This window comes from Hipposideros armiger, unplaced genomic scaffold (assembly GCF_001890085.2).
Source record: "Hipposideros armiger isolate ML-2016 unplaced genomic scaffold, ASM189008v1 scaffold_1238, whole genome shotgun sequence".
NCBI lineage: Eukaryota > Metazoa > Chordata > Mammalia > Chiroptera > Hipposideridae > Hipposideros > Hipposideros armiger.
The window spans coordinates 238,203-256,324 of NW_017732588.1; the positions used below are offsets into that span (position 1 = coordinate 238,203).

Here is an 18,122-nt window from a genome sequence, read left to right on the forward strand (position 1 = left end):
CACACACACACACACACACACACATTCAATGCACGGAAATTTAGAAAGACTATGTGAAATATCATCCATTTAGCCCCTAACATTATAAAAAAAAAAAAAGCTGAAGCACTGAAAGTTGTGTGCCCAAAGTGGCAGAATGAGTCAGTAGTTGTGGCTAGCATTGGAACTCAGGTCTATTCACTCCTAGTTGTCTATTCCGGTGAATCACAGACTTTGGTAGTTGAATGTAGAGTTTATCTAATTCAAACTCTCATTCAGTACAAGAATTCTTCTAAAACTGGTCTCAGAGATACTTGTTTGAATATTTTCAGGAACAAAGCTCTGGCCAATTAATGACAGGGTCATTAATTTTACTCTTGGGCAGTAATTGTCAGAATATTATTCCTGGGTAGAGCCAGCATCTGCTTTCCTAAAGATTATACTCACTGATACTATTCTGTCTTCTGAAACTACACAGGCTGAATGTGTAACCTTCCCCACACAATGGCTCTTTAGATAACCAGAAACTACCATATCCACCTAACCCTTCTCTCTTAGAGATTAATCACAACTTCCTTCCACTTTCCCTTACATGACCATGTTTTCAGGTTCTTTCCCTGCCAATTGCCCTACTATGCATGTACTTGGATTTTCAGCGACCTTAGTAAAATTAATGGCCAATATGGGGAGTTGATGTTCAATGAATATAGAGTTTCAATTTGCAGGGTGAAAAAGTTTTATAGGTCTGTTTTACAATAATGTGAATACAGTTAACGCTACTGACTATACACTTAAAATAATTAAAATAATACATTTTATGTGTTTTTATGACAATTTAAAAAATTCACAGCCTAGAATTGAACAAAATATAATATCCTATTGGTGGTATGTTTACAACAGATTATAATGGGCATGTTACCTTCAGTAATTAAGATTCCAGGCTTCTGTTAAGGTTGTCTTAGATGGCAGCCTTAATGCATAGCTGACATGTTGAGGTCCAGTCAGTTTAAATACCTAACTTTTCTTATAGACTAGATCATTCCTTTTGGGTACTTCCAATGTTTATATTTCAAGGCTCTTTAAACTATTATTGTGGTTGTCTTCTGATTCTCCTTTATCCACATGTTTCAGCAAATGTAAATGAGGGAGATCCTATTCACTCCATCTGTCATACTTAGACCTCCATCTTCCTAAAACTCTTAACCCCTGGAAATTTTGTATTTACAGTAGTAACGATGTATCTCAGTTTTGTGTAATTCAAAGATTTGATAAGCATAACACTTAATGTTGTAACCAAATCATGGTAAGAACAAAAAAAAAGGTATGAGTTTTTTGATGAGCAATTAAAAACATCCTTTTGGGGAAAACCTACCCAATAATTAGAACTGTGGATATAGTCTTGAACAAATTACTCATCCACCTTAATTTACTATCATCTTGCATGTGATATGTTCATTTATCATGATATTTCTCAAAAAAGTTGCTAAAATACAGGAACACTGTTTTCCTTGTATTTTTATGATATATACTTATTAAAACGTATCAGAAAACAAAGTAAAGTTAGTTTGGCATGACTTATTTTTACTTTATTCATGAGTTAATCATTTCTTTATAAATGCTAACAAAATGTTTTAACAAGTTCACTCTAGAATTATTATGCAATGGAACTAAACTTCACTTGTTCATAGTTTCCAAATTTTCACTCATGTTTGAAATTAGGATAATATTACTTACCTATTTCCAGTTCTCATTCGTCTTTTTCATTTTCTACTTATTCCAAAATTATTGGATAAATAAAAAATTATTGGATAAATAAAAGATAAAAAATATTTGATGTTTCATTACTTGTGTGACTATGTAGATAAACTTGTCTCACTATGTAGATAAACTTGTCTCACTATGTAGATAAACTTGTCTCACTATGTAGATAAACTCATTTTTAGCAATTAGGTGCTCTATTTTTTCCTTGGATTTAAAGACTTAATTTTCTCTCAAACCAGTTTCTTCTTCACTCTCCAATCTGACAATAATAATAATAATTATTATTTTTCCTTTTGAATCAGTCAGGATTTGGATGGAAAGCCGGGGATAAGGGGAACCAAAAGAAGTGTCCATTAAACTGCTCATGAACTTCAGAGTACAGAAGAATAATCTGGGGCCTTTGCTGATAATGCATCTGACCCAGTGGTGAACATCAGAAATACTTGAGTTTGGGAGAGTCCTTAGAACAATTATAAGTGATAATTGAAATTATGGGGGAGAAATCCGAAGACATCAAGGAAATGCAGCCAATAAAAGAGAATTGAAAGGATCTATAACCCAAGCTCTAAAACAAATAAAACAGAGTGGTGTCCTTGAAGCTTTGGAGAAGCTCCAGATAGGGGTCAATTATTTTGAAAATGCAGATCATCAGGTCCCACCCCCAGAAAGCCAGGTTCAGTTAATTTGAGGTGGGGCTCAGAAATCCACACGTCTCACAATGTCCTTAGATTTGATGTGGGTCCACTCTGAGAAACACTGGCACCTCTTGTTTTATAAATAAGTGAAATGCCCAAAATAAAATGCTTAATATAAGTTAATTTTATATCCAATTTCTCTTTTATATTTCTAATATTGACCTTATCATATGGGAGACAAGAAATGGCCTTGTGTTTTCCAAAGACCGAGCTAAAACTAGAAGAAACTTAGGTTAATTTAACTCAATTCATATTAATGTCAGGATAACTAGCTTGCAAGTTGTCATTATAGCTACATAATCCAAAACATAGCTGCTTCAGTCCCAATACTTATTTTTCTTAAAATGATGTAAAGCAAAGAAATTGAAAAGATCTCTTTCCTCCTTCTGTCCTGCAGATTTATGCTTTGTATCCCAGATTGTCATATCTGTTCTATCTTGTTCCATACCTTTATATTTCAACATTCTTATTATGTCTGTATGCAGGCTACTGTTGTCTTCATATTATTCTTATAAGTACATGACATGCTTTTGCATGTCTTTGTTTACAGTTCCCTCTTGTGTACATACTTGGCTAATTAGTCCCTATCTGCAAAACATTGGAAAGTTAAGCAAACCCTGGCAATATAAATATATTTAAAGCCATAGGCAGAAATTATTTAAACAGCTTTTAGTTCCTTGACCTAACTCAGTATTTACCTCATATTTTTGCTTGAGGGTAGGAATCACTGGCGGTGTTTGCTACTGATAACGATCCCAGGGCTCCTCTGTCCCTTCCCAAAAGATTCTCATTCAGTAGGTCTTAAAATCCAGGAAGCTGTATTTTGGGGAAAACACTTCATGTGGTTCTTACCCTAAAACAAGAGCAGGACATTTTAACTCTGTGATTTTAGCGTTCCCTACAAGTTAGACTGCTGCAATGAGTTACCACAAATATGATGGCTTAAAACAACAGACGTTTTACTCTCACATATCTGGAGGCCAGGTGTCAGCAGGGATGCCCCTGAAAGCTCTCTGGGAGAGTTCTTGCTTGCTTCTCCTGGCTTCTGTTTGCTCCTGGTGGTCCTTGTCTGTGGCATCACAACTCCAAACTCTTGTCTCCTACACATGGCTCCCTTCCTTGTGACTCTTTCAAATCCCTCTTTTCTTTATAAGGACACCAGTCACTGGAAATAGGGTCCACCCTTATTCCAGAATAATCTCATCTCAAGATCCTTAACTTATTTACATCTGCAAAGACCCTATTTCTAAATAAGGTTACAGTCACAGGTATTAGGGTTTGTAAAGGATTGTACATATCCTTTTGATACATACAATTCAAGCCAGTACACTTGGGACACTTTTTTATGGTGTATACCACCAATTGAATTATAATGGAGACTCAGGTATAGGAAGTTTTAAGAGCTTTCCACATGATTCTAATATCCATAATGGTTTGTGAAACACTCTCCTAATGTCAATTATTTAGTTCTGCTTTCTGGTTAACTTCTTACCCGTCTCTCTAGTACATCCCTGCAACACTCAAAGTCTTTTACTTTTCTATTGTATCTAGAGCTCTGCACTATTAAAATAATTTTCTGGCTCACCAACCACTGAGCAATAATAACTCTTAACTGCTCCTATGATGCTAACAGAAATGTATCACTTTAAATTTCTGCCAATAATAAACATTAATTCTTCAGAGACTTCAGTAGCATTGATTTCTTCATTGATTTTATTTAAATATAACTAATTACATTATATATAATATATGTATTTATATATGTAAACCAGGGTCACATAAGATTATATATATATATATATATATATATTATAGATAATATATATGTAGATATATGTGATATGTGTTTATGAAACCTATTTACATCAGAATGAGAATGGACATCCACCATAGAACTAGGAACAAGGAATCCCCAAGCACATTTGCAGTAAAAGTCAATGGGTATAAGAAATTGGATAAAAATTATTATATTTATTAACAATGTGATAATTTTGAAAGAGTAAAAGTGAAACAGAAAAAAAGTATCCTTGGAAACCTGATTACTGTTTCATGGCACTGAAGAGCCTATTTCTAGTGCCTTCATGCTGCTATGATTATTCCAGAGTAGGAATCAGAAGGATAACAGCATAAAATGCCATGTAACATATAGTTTTTAAATTTCTGTAATTTTTATGCGTTGTCATTTCAGAGTAAAATTTGTTTTATTCTTGTAGTATTTGTTCTATGTAGTGTCATACATTTACACACACAAAAAGACCAACATTTCCCAAAATAAAGTCTTAAAATAACTAACAAGATTAACTTAAGATATTTACTTCTCAAATGTTTAGGGCTTTGATATAAACTATACATCAATTAATTTTTGTTGATTTCATCTGCCACATTTCATTGGGCATTTCTAATTTACTAAAGCCATTACTTTCTCTAATCATTTCTTGGGATGAAAATTCTAGATTCATTGTGTAATTATTAATAGTAAGATTGAATTGAATGAAGATTTATTTTAATACTAATTATTTTTATTGCCAGGGATATGCACTACTCTTAGACCTGAATCCATTCTTTGAAAAATTTCTGCTGCCCTAAAATGTGCAAAAACAGAAGATATAACTTTTTCTCTCCTATGTTTTTAGCCTCTCACACTTGTCTCTTTCCATTAATATTAATGTATGTTCAACTTTCACCTTCTTAAAAAGGATTACCACCAACCTAACTACTTAATCTTTGTTGAACATATATCTCTCATCAGTCATCACATTAATTTTTACTTTTCATCACAATCAAATTTCTTAGAAAAGTTGCATAAAACATATGTATCCATCTTCCACTCAGTCTCCTGTAAAGTGGAAACTTATTTGTATTTCCTCCCCAAACCATTCTAACAAAACTGTCTTTGCCAAGCTCACAAGTAAGTGTTTTGTTTTCTTAATCTGGGTAATACACTTCAGTACGTATATAACATTATTTGAGCAGCCTTCACCACTGCTGTCTTTCTCTTTGAAACACGGTCTCCTCTCGTCTTCAGTGATAAGATATTACTTGTTTTTTCTCCTACATTATTCTGGCTCCTCTGTCTCTGCCTAACCCTCAAATATTACTTGATTATTCTCTGTGAGACGGTGTAAATTATTTTCTAAAACGTTCTAACTTCTTTTCATTTATGTATTTTGTGAAGGGGGAAGAGGATAGATTTTTTTCACTCCTGATTCAATATTCTAAATAATATACTGGTTAATTTGGTTTTATAAATTTCTTCTTGGCATTCTGATGTTTCACTACAATGTTTCTATGTGTGAATTTATTTTTACTTATTTTAAGAGATGTTCTGCTTCCTAAATCTAAAGTCATGTCACTCATAAGTTCTGGAAAATTTAACAAAAGTATATATTTTTAGTATTTCTTATCCCTGTTTTCTCTTTTTCATGTATTTGGAACTATTAGTTTTATGTTTGATTTTTTTAGTCTATCCTTCATAATTCTTAACCTCTTTTATGTTATTTGTAATCTTTGATTTGCAATCTTGCAGATTTCTTCAGATGTATCTTTGAATTTAGTAATTCTCTCTTCAAATGTAATAATGTGTAATTTCGCTTGCCCATGTAGTTTGTAATACCAAGACTCTGATTTTCATTTCTAAATGTCCTACTTGGTTTTTTTTCAAGTCTGTCTATCTTTTCTCAGAGTGTCTTTTGCACGGATTTTATTTTTGTCTTTATCTTCTAAATAAATTTCGACCTAATCTATTTCATAGCATCTACCATATTTCAATCTATAGTCTCTACCAGATATATTGTTTTTAAATATCTGAAGATCTTATGGATCCTGATATTTGTTAATTCTGCTGAATTTCACTTACGAGGTTCTTTTTTTTGTTTTGTCTTTTTTTGTAGTTCATTGTTATTTTAATTTTGAGCTTATATTTTATGGGGTTTTTTTCCCCTTGTGAAAGTCTAATGAGGCCTGTCTTGGGGTCACCTTTTCACTGAGCACCTGACAATCCTCGAAAATACTATATGCTTTGCATTAATTTGCATCTAGATATTTTTGCTTGAGGTTTCCTGGACTACAGAAAGCAGAGCTTGTGATACAGCCTCATGATTACAAATGCTCCTTAACTTACAATGCAGTTACATTCCAATAAATTCATTGTAATTTGATAATATCATAAGTGAAAAATGCATCTAATACCCTTAACTTACTGAACATCATAGCTTAACCTAGCCTACCTTAAATGTGGTCAAAACACTTACATTAACCTACAGATGGGCAAACGCATCTATCACCCTGAAGACCCTGTAGAGCATCAGCTGTTTACCCTCATGATCACATGGCTACCTGGGAGCTGCAGCTCACCACCACTGCCCATCACAAGAAGATATCATAGAGCATATTGCTACCCAAGAAAAGGTCAAAATTCAAAATTCAGACTACTGTTTCTATCAAATGCAAATCATTTTCACACCATCATAAAGTCAAAAAATTGTAAGTTGGGAACCAGATGTCTAAATTTTCATGGGGGCATTATACCTTTTTTTCCACTCACAGTCCAGGCTGATACATCTCTTTGTGCTGGGAAGAGATATTCTGTAATCCACCCTTAAACTGAGGGTTTAAGCTCTGAGGGTCTTGGATATTTGCCGGGATCCACACTTTCTGTGAAACTAAGGAAGTGTCACCTGTCCCATAGTGACATTAAAACCCAATCATCTAGACACACACACACACACACACACACACACACAAACACAAACACACACATACACAGAGCAGTTATACTTCACAAACTGTTCTAGATTTCAGGACTCATGTCATTTCCAGACTATGAAAATTTGTATTATTTTCTTATACATTCACCTGTGTATTAAAATGTTCAGTTTATCTAGCACTTCTCATTTGTCTGCCATATTGCCAGAACTATTTGGTACTTTTTCCCTAACTCTTCTATTAATCTTATTCTACATACCCTCCCTGGGTGTTCTTTTTGACATCCAAGGCTTTATTGTATCAATACTAATCATTTTCAAATCTCTCTCACACCTATTTGTAACACCTAAAATTTTACTATTTCTATCTTACATCCTATTGCAGACATTCAAAATTCTTGCAGTGTCTCAAACATTTTATATACCCTGACTTTTGGGCCTTTCAGGAATGCTGTCTCCCTGGAATATTTTAAAAACAAGCCTTCCCCCTCCTGTTTATCTGATTTAACTTGAATGCATCATTCATATCAGCTTGTATTATCACTTCTTCCAGGGTGCAATATCTAAGATTAGATGCTTCTGTCATTTTTTGCAGTAACACTTTATACTGCCTATATCAGCATTTATCAGAAATTTATCAATGTCACTTCTTTAATTATATTACAAATTCTTTCCTACCAGATTATAAGCACTCAGAAAAGAGTACTTAACTTTGTGTCTTGTGCCTAGCACTATTTTATTCATTCATTCATTCATTCCAAGTAATGTATCTCTAAGATCTAGAACTCTATCAGGTATAAAGTTCTCAATGAAAAATTTTGAATGAATAAAATGTTTGAAGTAGCTTTTCACTTTGTTTCACAGAGTAGAAATCTGGGGTTAGGGATGTTAAGCAACTACCCAAGGTCACATATTAGTAATGAAGTCAGGATTTGAACTCAGGTTTAGCTGCTTACAAAGTCTATGTTGTTTATACATGACATTACATGTAACAACAGGTTTTATGTAACAACAATGAAAGAGCAGAAAAATGAATAGGATTTGTGGTATACTATTCCTTTATGTTTTTTTTCAAATGATATTTGCTCTATTGTATCTTTTGAAATCTGTCCTATATAAGTATCAATTAGTAGAAGCTACAACTAGTCAGTATCTAGAAATTTTATTATATATTTTCTCAAACAATATATTCCTATACTATGTATAATTTTAAAATGCACTGTTTTTCATAACTGCATTTAATTTTTACATTAAATTAGGTAAAAATTATAATTACAGTTCAAATGGAAGACATAAACCACAGAAAGAAGAATTAAATTTTTCATCTTTCCCAACATTTTTCTATGCTATACATTTTTAAGGGTATTGGTATGATTAGCACAGCACAATGAAAAAAGATAACATGTTTTTAAATTATTCAGACGAGTATTCATATTTTGCTCTGATACTTACTGGCTATATAGTGTATCCTTAGGCAAGTTATGCTGTTTTCTTCTGAAAATTGGGTTTAACAATCACAATTGCAGGGCTGTAGTGAAGAATATAGGCAATGCATATATGTGGCTAGCTTAGTACCTCATACTCAATAAATGATAATATGTAATATATTATAGTCTCTTTCAAGTTTAGACAATACCTTCCTAACCCTGGACCCCTATAATATCCTTACTTTTTCTTTTGTTTTAACTTGAATCTTCTATACATTTTTCACATACTTAATCATGAAGGCCATTGTCATATGTATAGGATGTGAACTAATGCTCTCAAACAAACCTATGACAACCGCATTTTGAGACTTCAGTAATAAGTTACTTAGAAATATCTACTGTGGGGGCAAGGAGGGAGAATAAGTATGAAAATTCCTAGGTTAGAGACAGGAAAGAAACATAAACTTGACCTGAAAACGATCTCACTGGGAAACATTCCTCTAAGGTTTGTATACTGGATAAATGTAAGTACTATACCAACCATGATTGCCCTTGAGAGAGAAAAAAATATATACTGTAATTTATATAGGAGGATACATATAACCTGGCAATAAATTTTAAGCAAAATATATAATAGGTAAATTGAGCATACTATCTGCAACAATAGATGGTTTTTTAACAGTCCATTAATCCATATTAAATACTCTATGAGGTTGAAGTAACTACAGAAATAAAATATACTTTTTTTTCAGTATTGTAATTGTAATGTGATGAAATGGAAGCCACTTTGGTTCATTTATTTTTCAGAGTTAATCATGTAATCTTTCCAAGTGTCCTGCGATATGTGTCCCAAGAAAGATAAAAAGTTAAAGATTAATGTACAGTCAAGAAAGAAAAGATTATGTGCAATGTTTAAGTCTGTCAAATACTGTATAAGAATCCATAATGGTATTTTATCAAAATGAGTATCCAGAAACAAACTGAAATGTTTATAAACTATTTTCAACTTTTAAATTAATGGTAATATAGAAGGACAAGGAAAGCATTACATTTATTTTAAGAACTTTGGTTTTATTTTATTTTTAGGGGAGAAGTATATTGTATTAGACCTCATTTCTCTATCACCATCAGATACAAGTGATTTGATACTAAGGAATTATAGATACAGGATTTTTTCCAACATTAGTGAAAAATGAGGGACCCTATGTTTTTAATTTTTTGATGGAACCCTTTCTAAAATGTATTGCACATTTGACTTCATTACTAAGCAGAGAAAAATCAAAGATAATTTTAACATTTATTTATTTATAAGTTATTCTATTTTTCTGAAATTCAGTTGTGTTTTATTGGAATGCTGTGACAATCCCAGGTTTTATTCAGGTGGTGAACCCTATTTTTTGCTACATTAAATGCTTTAAGGGTGTTGTGCATTTCTGGATGATGTTTCTTCAGACTTCTTGATCTTTAGGACTTAAAAGATCTGAGATATTATGTTACAAACCAAGAATCTGTGACCAGAGAAGTTGTGTGATTTATGCAAGGTCACACAGCTTTGATAAGGAAACAAGGATAAAACATTAGTAACTTTACACCCTTACATGCGTCCCTTTAATTAATGTCTTTGCATTTTTTAGTGACTTGCCCTACGCTTTCTTATACTTCCCAATTTTTTTTCCTTTATATAATTTGCCTTTTGGTCCTATAAACTATTTCAAAGAACAAGATTACCAAGAGAAATGATGTGACTAAAAATAATCAGATATTAAATATAATTATTTAAGAATACATGCACATTGTATGCATATATGTATCTCATAGTGGGCAGAAGGTGTATGACTTATTTTCTTAGAGATTGAAGATACACTGGGTTTTTAGGTGATCTTATTCATTTTGTAAGTTTTTACCTTTCAGGAGCTAATTTCCATATTTTTCTTTTGGCTGTTTTTTAGACCTAGAATCTAAGAGATAGAAACAAATTGTAAAGGTCACATGAAAAATTTCCCAACAAGTGAAGTATCCACCAAGTTTCAGAAGTTTCCAAATACTTGGGTTGATTTACTTTTTCTAGTAAAATCTGTGATGTTGGTTAATATGCTCCTAAATTTACAGAAGAGAGATTTAAAAATGTGAATTAACCTATTAGAGATGCAAAAAGATATTAGGTTACATTTTTTAAAATTAGATCTCATTATGTCTTAGAGTCTGCATTTAGTTGTTTACTCATTTGAACCACAGCTTGCATTGATACTTGGTTTAAAGTCCCTGATTTATATCTACTGTACAGCTTCTAAAAATTAAACATACTTTTCCAAGGAATAAAACATGTTTTTGACAATATTTATGTTGATTCTTGACACATAAACATAAGTTTTCATTATCTTGTCAGATAGCATAAGAAAACTCTCTTATAAGTAAATATTAAATTATGTCTTGGTCATTTTTATTTTTATTTTTATTCTCAGTACCTTCTATGTCAGAATATTTGTTGGGTGGCTGTATGGCTAGCTTTCCTTATATCTCTACATATAAAACAAAAAGGATTGCCTCCTTTTTATTCCTGTCTCTGAATCATATTTAGATGCTAATCACATTGTTTGGTGTTCAAAAAGTTAAATTTATTCTAAAATTTATATCTCAACATATGGCTTTGGTAATCATGAAATTTAATCTTTGTAATTGTATGATAGCAACTAAAGTTATTTTATTGAGTTGTTTTTGTTATGTTTTTACTTTCAACCTGTGGTGTTGACATCCCTCAGAGGCAAAGTTAGATCTAGTTCCCTACTTTGGCCCTCTGCATTCAGAAAAGGCCTTTCTCCTTTCAAGCATATGCATGTGACTTTGCAGCGCTGGAGCAGAGCTCCATCCAGCTGTTACTCTCTGAGAGGAGATTGAGCCGTTGATGCAGGGAGGTCACATCTCTTCATTTTACTTAAAATATAATGAACTCAAACAGCTCTTCATCAAATGATTTTCCTTGGCTTTCAGTCACTAGAACATATACTCATTTAAAAGATATTAAAAGTATGTGTATCCTATGTCTTCAAGAAGTTACTGTCACTGTATGTATTTATCTGTTTTTTTCTTTGTGCCTTTTGTGGAGGACAAGGATGAAGTTCTGATCACATTAGCAAATGAGATACAAATTAAGTCAAGTACCGTCAATAAAATCTTTCCTGTTGGATGTTTTTTTATATCTTTCACAGAATTTCCAACTTGTGAGCCGCTCACCCAATTTATATGCAAAAGTGGAAGGTGCATTAGCAGCAAATGGCACTGTGACGCTGGCAAGTACCAAATGTTCACTGTTCTGCACTGATTGACTGTGGGCCTGGCTCTGTGCGGCTTCACCTCCTTCAGGGGTGGTTCTGAGAGAAGCTTGCAGAGCCAAGCAAAATGGCTAGAACAAGTGGTGAGAGGGCAGCTGGCACATCAGTAGGGATTAGCATTTAGGATAATAGAGCTCAACACCTGTCCCATGGGGCTATGATAGAGAGCTGTTTTCCAGAAATGATGCTGGACATGGTCTAAGTCTACAAACATGAAGTGAAAAGGGGACAATTGAGGAAGTGTTCTGGACAATTCCAATTCCCCAAAGTATGTATGCAAGGTGTTCTGAAACCCAGGATAGAGTGGTATATAAATTATCATGTAATTAACCAGATGGCTTCAATTCTGTCACTTTACTTTTTCTGTTCAAGGGATGTTTTTTTTCTTATACTCAATTGCATCATCATGCTAAATTATGCCAAATACAGATAAATGAATTATATTTAAATGATGCATTCTCAGCCATAGATTTAAATGTAATCTATTCTCACTTCACATTCCTCTGCCTTCCTTTCTGCAACACTTGTTAATAAAGACTATAAATCATTACTAATGTAATAGTGTACAAATATTTTCCCAATAAAAATACACACTTAGGAGCCAGTGGGGAATGGTACAGAGTTGGACCTCTTGTTGGAGAAAGGAGAATGTGGACTGAAGATAAAATTATAAATTCTGGGGCATTAATATTATAGGTATATAATAATTATTTTCCACAATAATTGTATTACCTGCTATATTATTTTATAAAATTCCTACAATCCCCATCGTCCTCCCACCTCATAATTACTTTATGCTGCATAGATTCATTCAGTCAGTGGTTAGTCATTTCTCAGTCAAATAGAAATTAAGCTTCAACATTCAAATTCAAGGATTTTTTTTTCTCTTAGTTTAGTAGTTGATATTAAATCAGAAGTTAAGCAATATGAAAAAGAATATCATTCTCCCACTCTTCATGGGAAATGTTGATCACTGATTTCTCACTTCTTTTTCAATAACAAAAGAAAACTCTGTACAAAACAATAAAAGATATTCATAGGAAAAAGTTTGTCCCTGGATCAGTTTTCATGACCTTGATATTGATGTTTCTTTCCAGATGACGACTGTGGGGACGGGAGTGATGAGGTTGGCTGTGTTCACTCTTGCTTTGATAATCAGTTCAGATGTTCCAGTGGCAGATGTATCCCAGGCCATTGGGCCTGTGATGGTGACAATGACTGTGGAGACTTCAGTGATGAAACCCAAACCAATTGTACCCAAGAAGGTTAGTAATTTTGTGAAGCTATGACATCTCATTTTAAATTGATATGTAACAGTTGGAGTATCTCAGCATGGATATTATATAAAAATAAATTGCTCATCAGAAACATATATATATACACACACACACACACACACACACACACACACACATGGATACATATATATGTGTTCATATGTATATGGAACTATGTAAAATAATTTGCAGATCTCTTTACTATCACTCTTTCCTTTCTTCTTTCTGGTTTATCACCTTAATATCTTCTTATATTCCTTCTCCTGTGGTCTTTGCTTCCTACTTTCATTAAATACTTTGTTTTCATTAGTTGCTTTACTTACTACTCTTTAAATCCCCTCCTACTTCTAAATGGCCAAACTTCAAATCCATCCCAAAATGGAAAAAAGTTAAAGAAAAAAAAAGGCATACTTTTATTTTCACACCAAATGTGTTTCCTTAAGGTTTGAAATAATTCCCCATTAAATGGTGATACTGCAACTGACAGACTTTCTTGGACGCAAGCTAAGAGAGAAAGTATATCATGACCATAGCTCTCAGCATATGCATGGGCTGCCAGGCCCTGGAATATGCATGAGTTACTTTCAAAATGTGATCAACCATAGAGGATACTAATAATTTATAAATCACGTTGGGAATGTCACAGAAGTAAAGATAATAGACTGTCAAAAATTTATACCATCAGTAACTTTTTAAAGTAGAATGGTATTCATGCTTTCTTTTATTCCACAAATATTCATTGAGACTGCTCATGTGCCGGGTATTGCACATGTACCAAAGGAATAGCTAAGAGGATGAAAAAACACAGCCCCTGTCAGTAAAAAGTAAAGGGATTCAGAAGTACAAAGTAGCAGTTGCAAATTAGTCATGGGGATGTAAATTATAGCATAGGTAATATAGTCAATAATATTGTTACAACTATTTAAGGTGCCAGGTGGGTACTAGACTTAACAGGTAATCACTTATTAAATTATATAAATGTCTAACCACTATGCTGTACACCTGAAACTAATATAATATTGAGTGTCAACTGTAATTGAAAAAATAATAATTTAAAAAAATGAACATGCACCAATGAAGAAATATTGAATGCAAAAAAAAAAATTCTAGTATGCTAACAGACAAACAATAAAGTGATTTATTTATTGTAGTAGGGTGGGAGGAACCATGTACTGTGTTATGATTAGAAAGGTATTTTCCAAGTAGATGTATTTATTTTCTGTAAATATTTGGCAACCTATAAAATAGAAAGTTTGTAAAGTATTGTTTCTCCGGCATGCCTCTTTTTGTCGTTCTTTCTCTGTTTTTTATCTCAGTCTTGTGTCCTTTTCTCTCTCAATTTAATTAGTTCACTAGTATATAAGAGCTAGACCATTTGCTTATCATTAACCTGACATCGAGAAAGAAAAGATGTACAAAAATATATTTTTTTATTTGTATATTTGAAATATTCATCTGGGGTGTGGTTGACATTTCATTACTAAATTACATTTGAATCTAAAATACAATTTCCCCCACTTCACAGATGTCTTTTTAGGCTCCTCATGAGGTGTACATCTGTGGCCTGCTGGCACTGCCCCATAATTTGCTGTGAAAGATAAAATACCCCAAAGTTAATTTACTTTCGTCTCAGAAGTAAGATCCCATCCCTCTCTTTTATGTCTATTTATCTCTAAGTTAAAATGATCATTGCACATTAAGAAGTTTTGGAGAGATTGCTTTAGCCTCATGAATATCCAAATCTGGTGGCACACCCCCTTGTACACTCTCTAGAGAGTTTTTCAGGTTTGAATTATTACAGAATCAGTGACTATTTAATGTTAATGGCCTTCATATTTAGAGCACTTCAATTTCACTAATATATGACTATAAACTAGATACTGTCAATGTGAATGCCATGAATTTTTATACGATTATGGTAATACACTAAGGAAATGATCCAGATAATCTACATGATTCTTGGATATGTTTCAAGCGAAGGATGAGAAGAACTTTCTGAACTAATTCGTATTTATCAGGTTATAAATTGTACTAGGATCCTCTAATCAAATACTATATTTGATAAATACAAGTTACGTATTTGAGGAAAGGAAACATTGTGGAATGACTTGGGTGCAAGACAGTCCAGAGTAGTTGGAAAAGCTTATTTAAATACTTGTATCGATCATTATTTTTAATATATATTCTAATATAGAAGTTGTAAAATAACCATGACACATAGAATTTTTAAAGTTGATCACAAAAGTCGTTTCGTACATGCAGGGTTTGTGAGACCGTTGCCAAGGTAAAGTAGAAATCTGATGCAATTAGTCATGTAATTCAGTTCCAAAACCTGCTGCAGAAGGAAGAGAAGGGCATTCTGGCTTGAGTTTCAAGACTGGCTGTCAAAACTGATCAAATCCGCCATGTAATTGCTCAGTACTTTGCTTTACGCTGCCTGAGTAAGCACGGCATATGGCACAGTTTCTCTCAACTCCAATTGTTTTCAAAAGGCTAGAAACACCCTTGAATTAATGTTTAATAGTAAAGTAGCAGGAGAAACCAGGAAATGGAACATTCCATATATAATCGCCATTTTAGAAAAATTCTGAATTTAAATTCAAATTGTATTTCCTCTGAGACCACTTTCAAAAAAGCATCTCTATGGTGATAGTCACTTTTTTCCATCATCAATATGATTAATATAAGGGAAAAGTGTTAACGGATACTTTCTCCAAGATTAATGTATACTCATCATCTCCTTCCCCTGTAATGTTGTGTGCTCTTTCCTCTCACTTCTGAATTCCCTTGCTAGAAAACAAAACAAAACAAAACAAAACACAATCCCTTTAAAAAGTGCTACATTTTCATAGTTACCGTGGAGCGTGCGCGAGCACATGTACACACACATGCACACACACCGCAAGCAGCAGCGGAACAGAAAGACAATCCACAGCAAATTGATACCTTCCTTCATTTAAATGTCTGTTTATCATTAATTTAATGATTTCTTTTTGGTTCTGAATCCTTTGATTGGCACATATTTCTATAGTGACCCTTTACGGCTACCGGGTGGATAGTTTTTCCAAGTGAAAAAAAAAAAATGAGGATAGGCCCTCAAAAATTTGGTATGAAGGAACTTCCTCTAGAGACTCAGTTTTGGCTATTTATTTAAATATTGAAAGGTTTTGTAGAAAAGAAGGTTTTACTTCCAGGGACATCAAGAAATCAAGAATAAAGTTAAAATGAGTCTTTAGTCTTTTCTTACTCTAGGGCTGGAATATTAAAAAAAAAGAAAATGACTCTGGACACATGTCACCTCTATAAAATACCATTACATAAAACTAATCTTACATCAGTGTTGACAGTTTAATTAATTTGAATTATGTAAACTTTAATTCTTATACTCTTTTGGGGAATAGTGTCAACTATATTTCACCCAAGGGGTAAGGCATTTCTAAGGTAAACATGTGAAAATTGTTCAGTATCTTTAGACAGCTATCCCACCCGGGTCAATTTCCATTCAGAAATTGTTGTAAAAGTGTATATCAAATAATTTCAACATGGACTTGATGGAGAAGGGAATAGGTTTTCTCTAGAATGGATTTTGCCTACATTTTGTAATTTATCCTAAACACAGCTTAAATATCCCTCAAATAATTGGATTTTTCTTTACTTTAAAGAGACATTTGACTTTGATTTATGGTCATTGTTCTTTAATGCCTTTGCCTGTCTAAAAAGAGAATGTTTACTGCCTACTGCACTCAGTGCATGAGCTGGGTGATGCTGCAACAAATGTGATCTCTTATTTATATTGCAAATGAAAATTAAGTGAAGTTTAAAATTAATTATGTGTTGGCTTTCAATTTTGATTTATTATTAATAATTTTAACTAGTTCCCAAATCCATTAGGCAGTTAAATGTATAGCATTAATAATATGCACACTCACACATTCTCATATCCTTCTGCTTTTACTGTTTAACTTTGCTTCTGCTTTGGAAAGTTGCACTTTTCTATTGGGTTTTGTCCTCATCCGTTCATTATTCATTCATTTATTCTCCTCACTACATCTTTGTTCCCAGGTTTAAGAAGGAAACTAAAATAATGTTATATTATCTTATAGTTTCATAGTCAAGTACAATATTAGATGCACAGTGAATGCTCAGTAAATAATTATTGAGTGAAAAAAGTGCATCTCTTGACCAAAAGAAATGATTTTACTTATGTCAACACTTATTGATTTTGTCTTATTTATCTAGTAACTTTTTTTCTGTTTCCTCATTTTACCCCCAGATCCTGCAGTTCATTTTCATGATGATATACAAGATTAGGTGCACTGAACTAGTCATGTATATTTCCTTAATACAATGTGATCTCTTTCATTTATCCAATAAACATTTGCAATTTTAGCCCAGGAGTAAATAAAATAGACAGGATGTCTACCTTATTTTTTATTATTTTGTTTTTTTGTTTAAGTTCTCTCTGCCCAATAGATAGTAAATTTCAGAAACAGGAAACGTTTAAATCTGTTTGCACCTGTTATTTAACAGTGTCAGAGAACAGGGTCCATTAGTGATGATATTGGGGGAGAAAAGGGAGTTAATGTACGCTGGTATCTCACTATTTGCTAGGCTCTTTACATTTCTTATTCCATTTAATCTTCACAATAAGGATTAAGGTTAAAATACTTGCCTAGGATTACACAGTTGGAGTTCCTAACTAAGCTTGTTTTCTCTTTATTCCTACACCCAGCTGTGTGCTTCTGCAGCTCTGGAGTATAATCTGACTCTTTTGTTTCCTAACTCTCTGTGATTTAACATTTATGTGATTTCAAAATAATTATTACCTTGTTCTAGTTTTCCATTTAAAATGGGACAAGAAAGATGTCTCTACTTATTACAAGTCATTAATGTAATTTCCCAAAGGGCACTAAAAGGGACCTGGGCCATTACATTAAATAATCCCAGTAAA

The 18,122-nt window shown here is 33.0% G+C and overlaps 1 protein-coding gene across 1 annotated transcript in view; it reads left to right on the forward strand.

Annotated features, from left to right (window-relative positions):
• LOC109376921 (low-density lipoprotein receptor-related protein 1B-like) overlaps positions 1-18,122 on the forward strand; it is a gene marked incomplete at its 3' end in the record, with an annotated part of 166,724 nt that overhangs the window by 83,411 nt on the left and 65,191 nt on the right. Inside the window, exons 11-12 of the mRNA XM_019633073.1 lie at positions 11,772-11,852; positions 12,992-13,159. Coding sequence (XP_019488618.1) covers positions 11,772-11,852; positions 12,992-13,159 — 249 coding nt within the window. The remainder of the gene's footprint in view (positions 1-11,771; positions 11,853-12,991; positions 13,160-18,122) is intronic.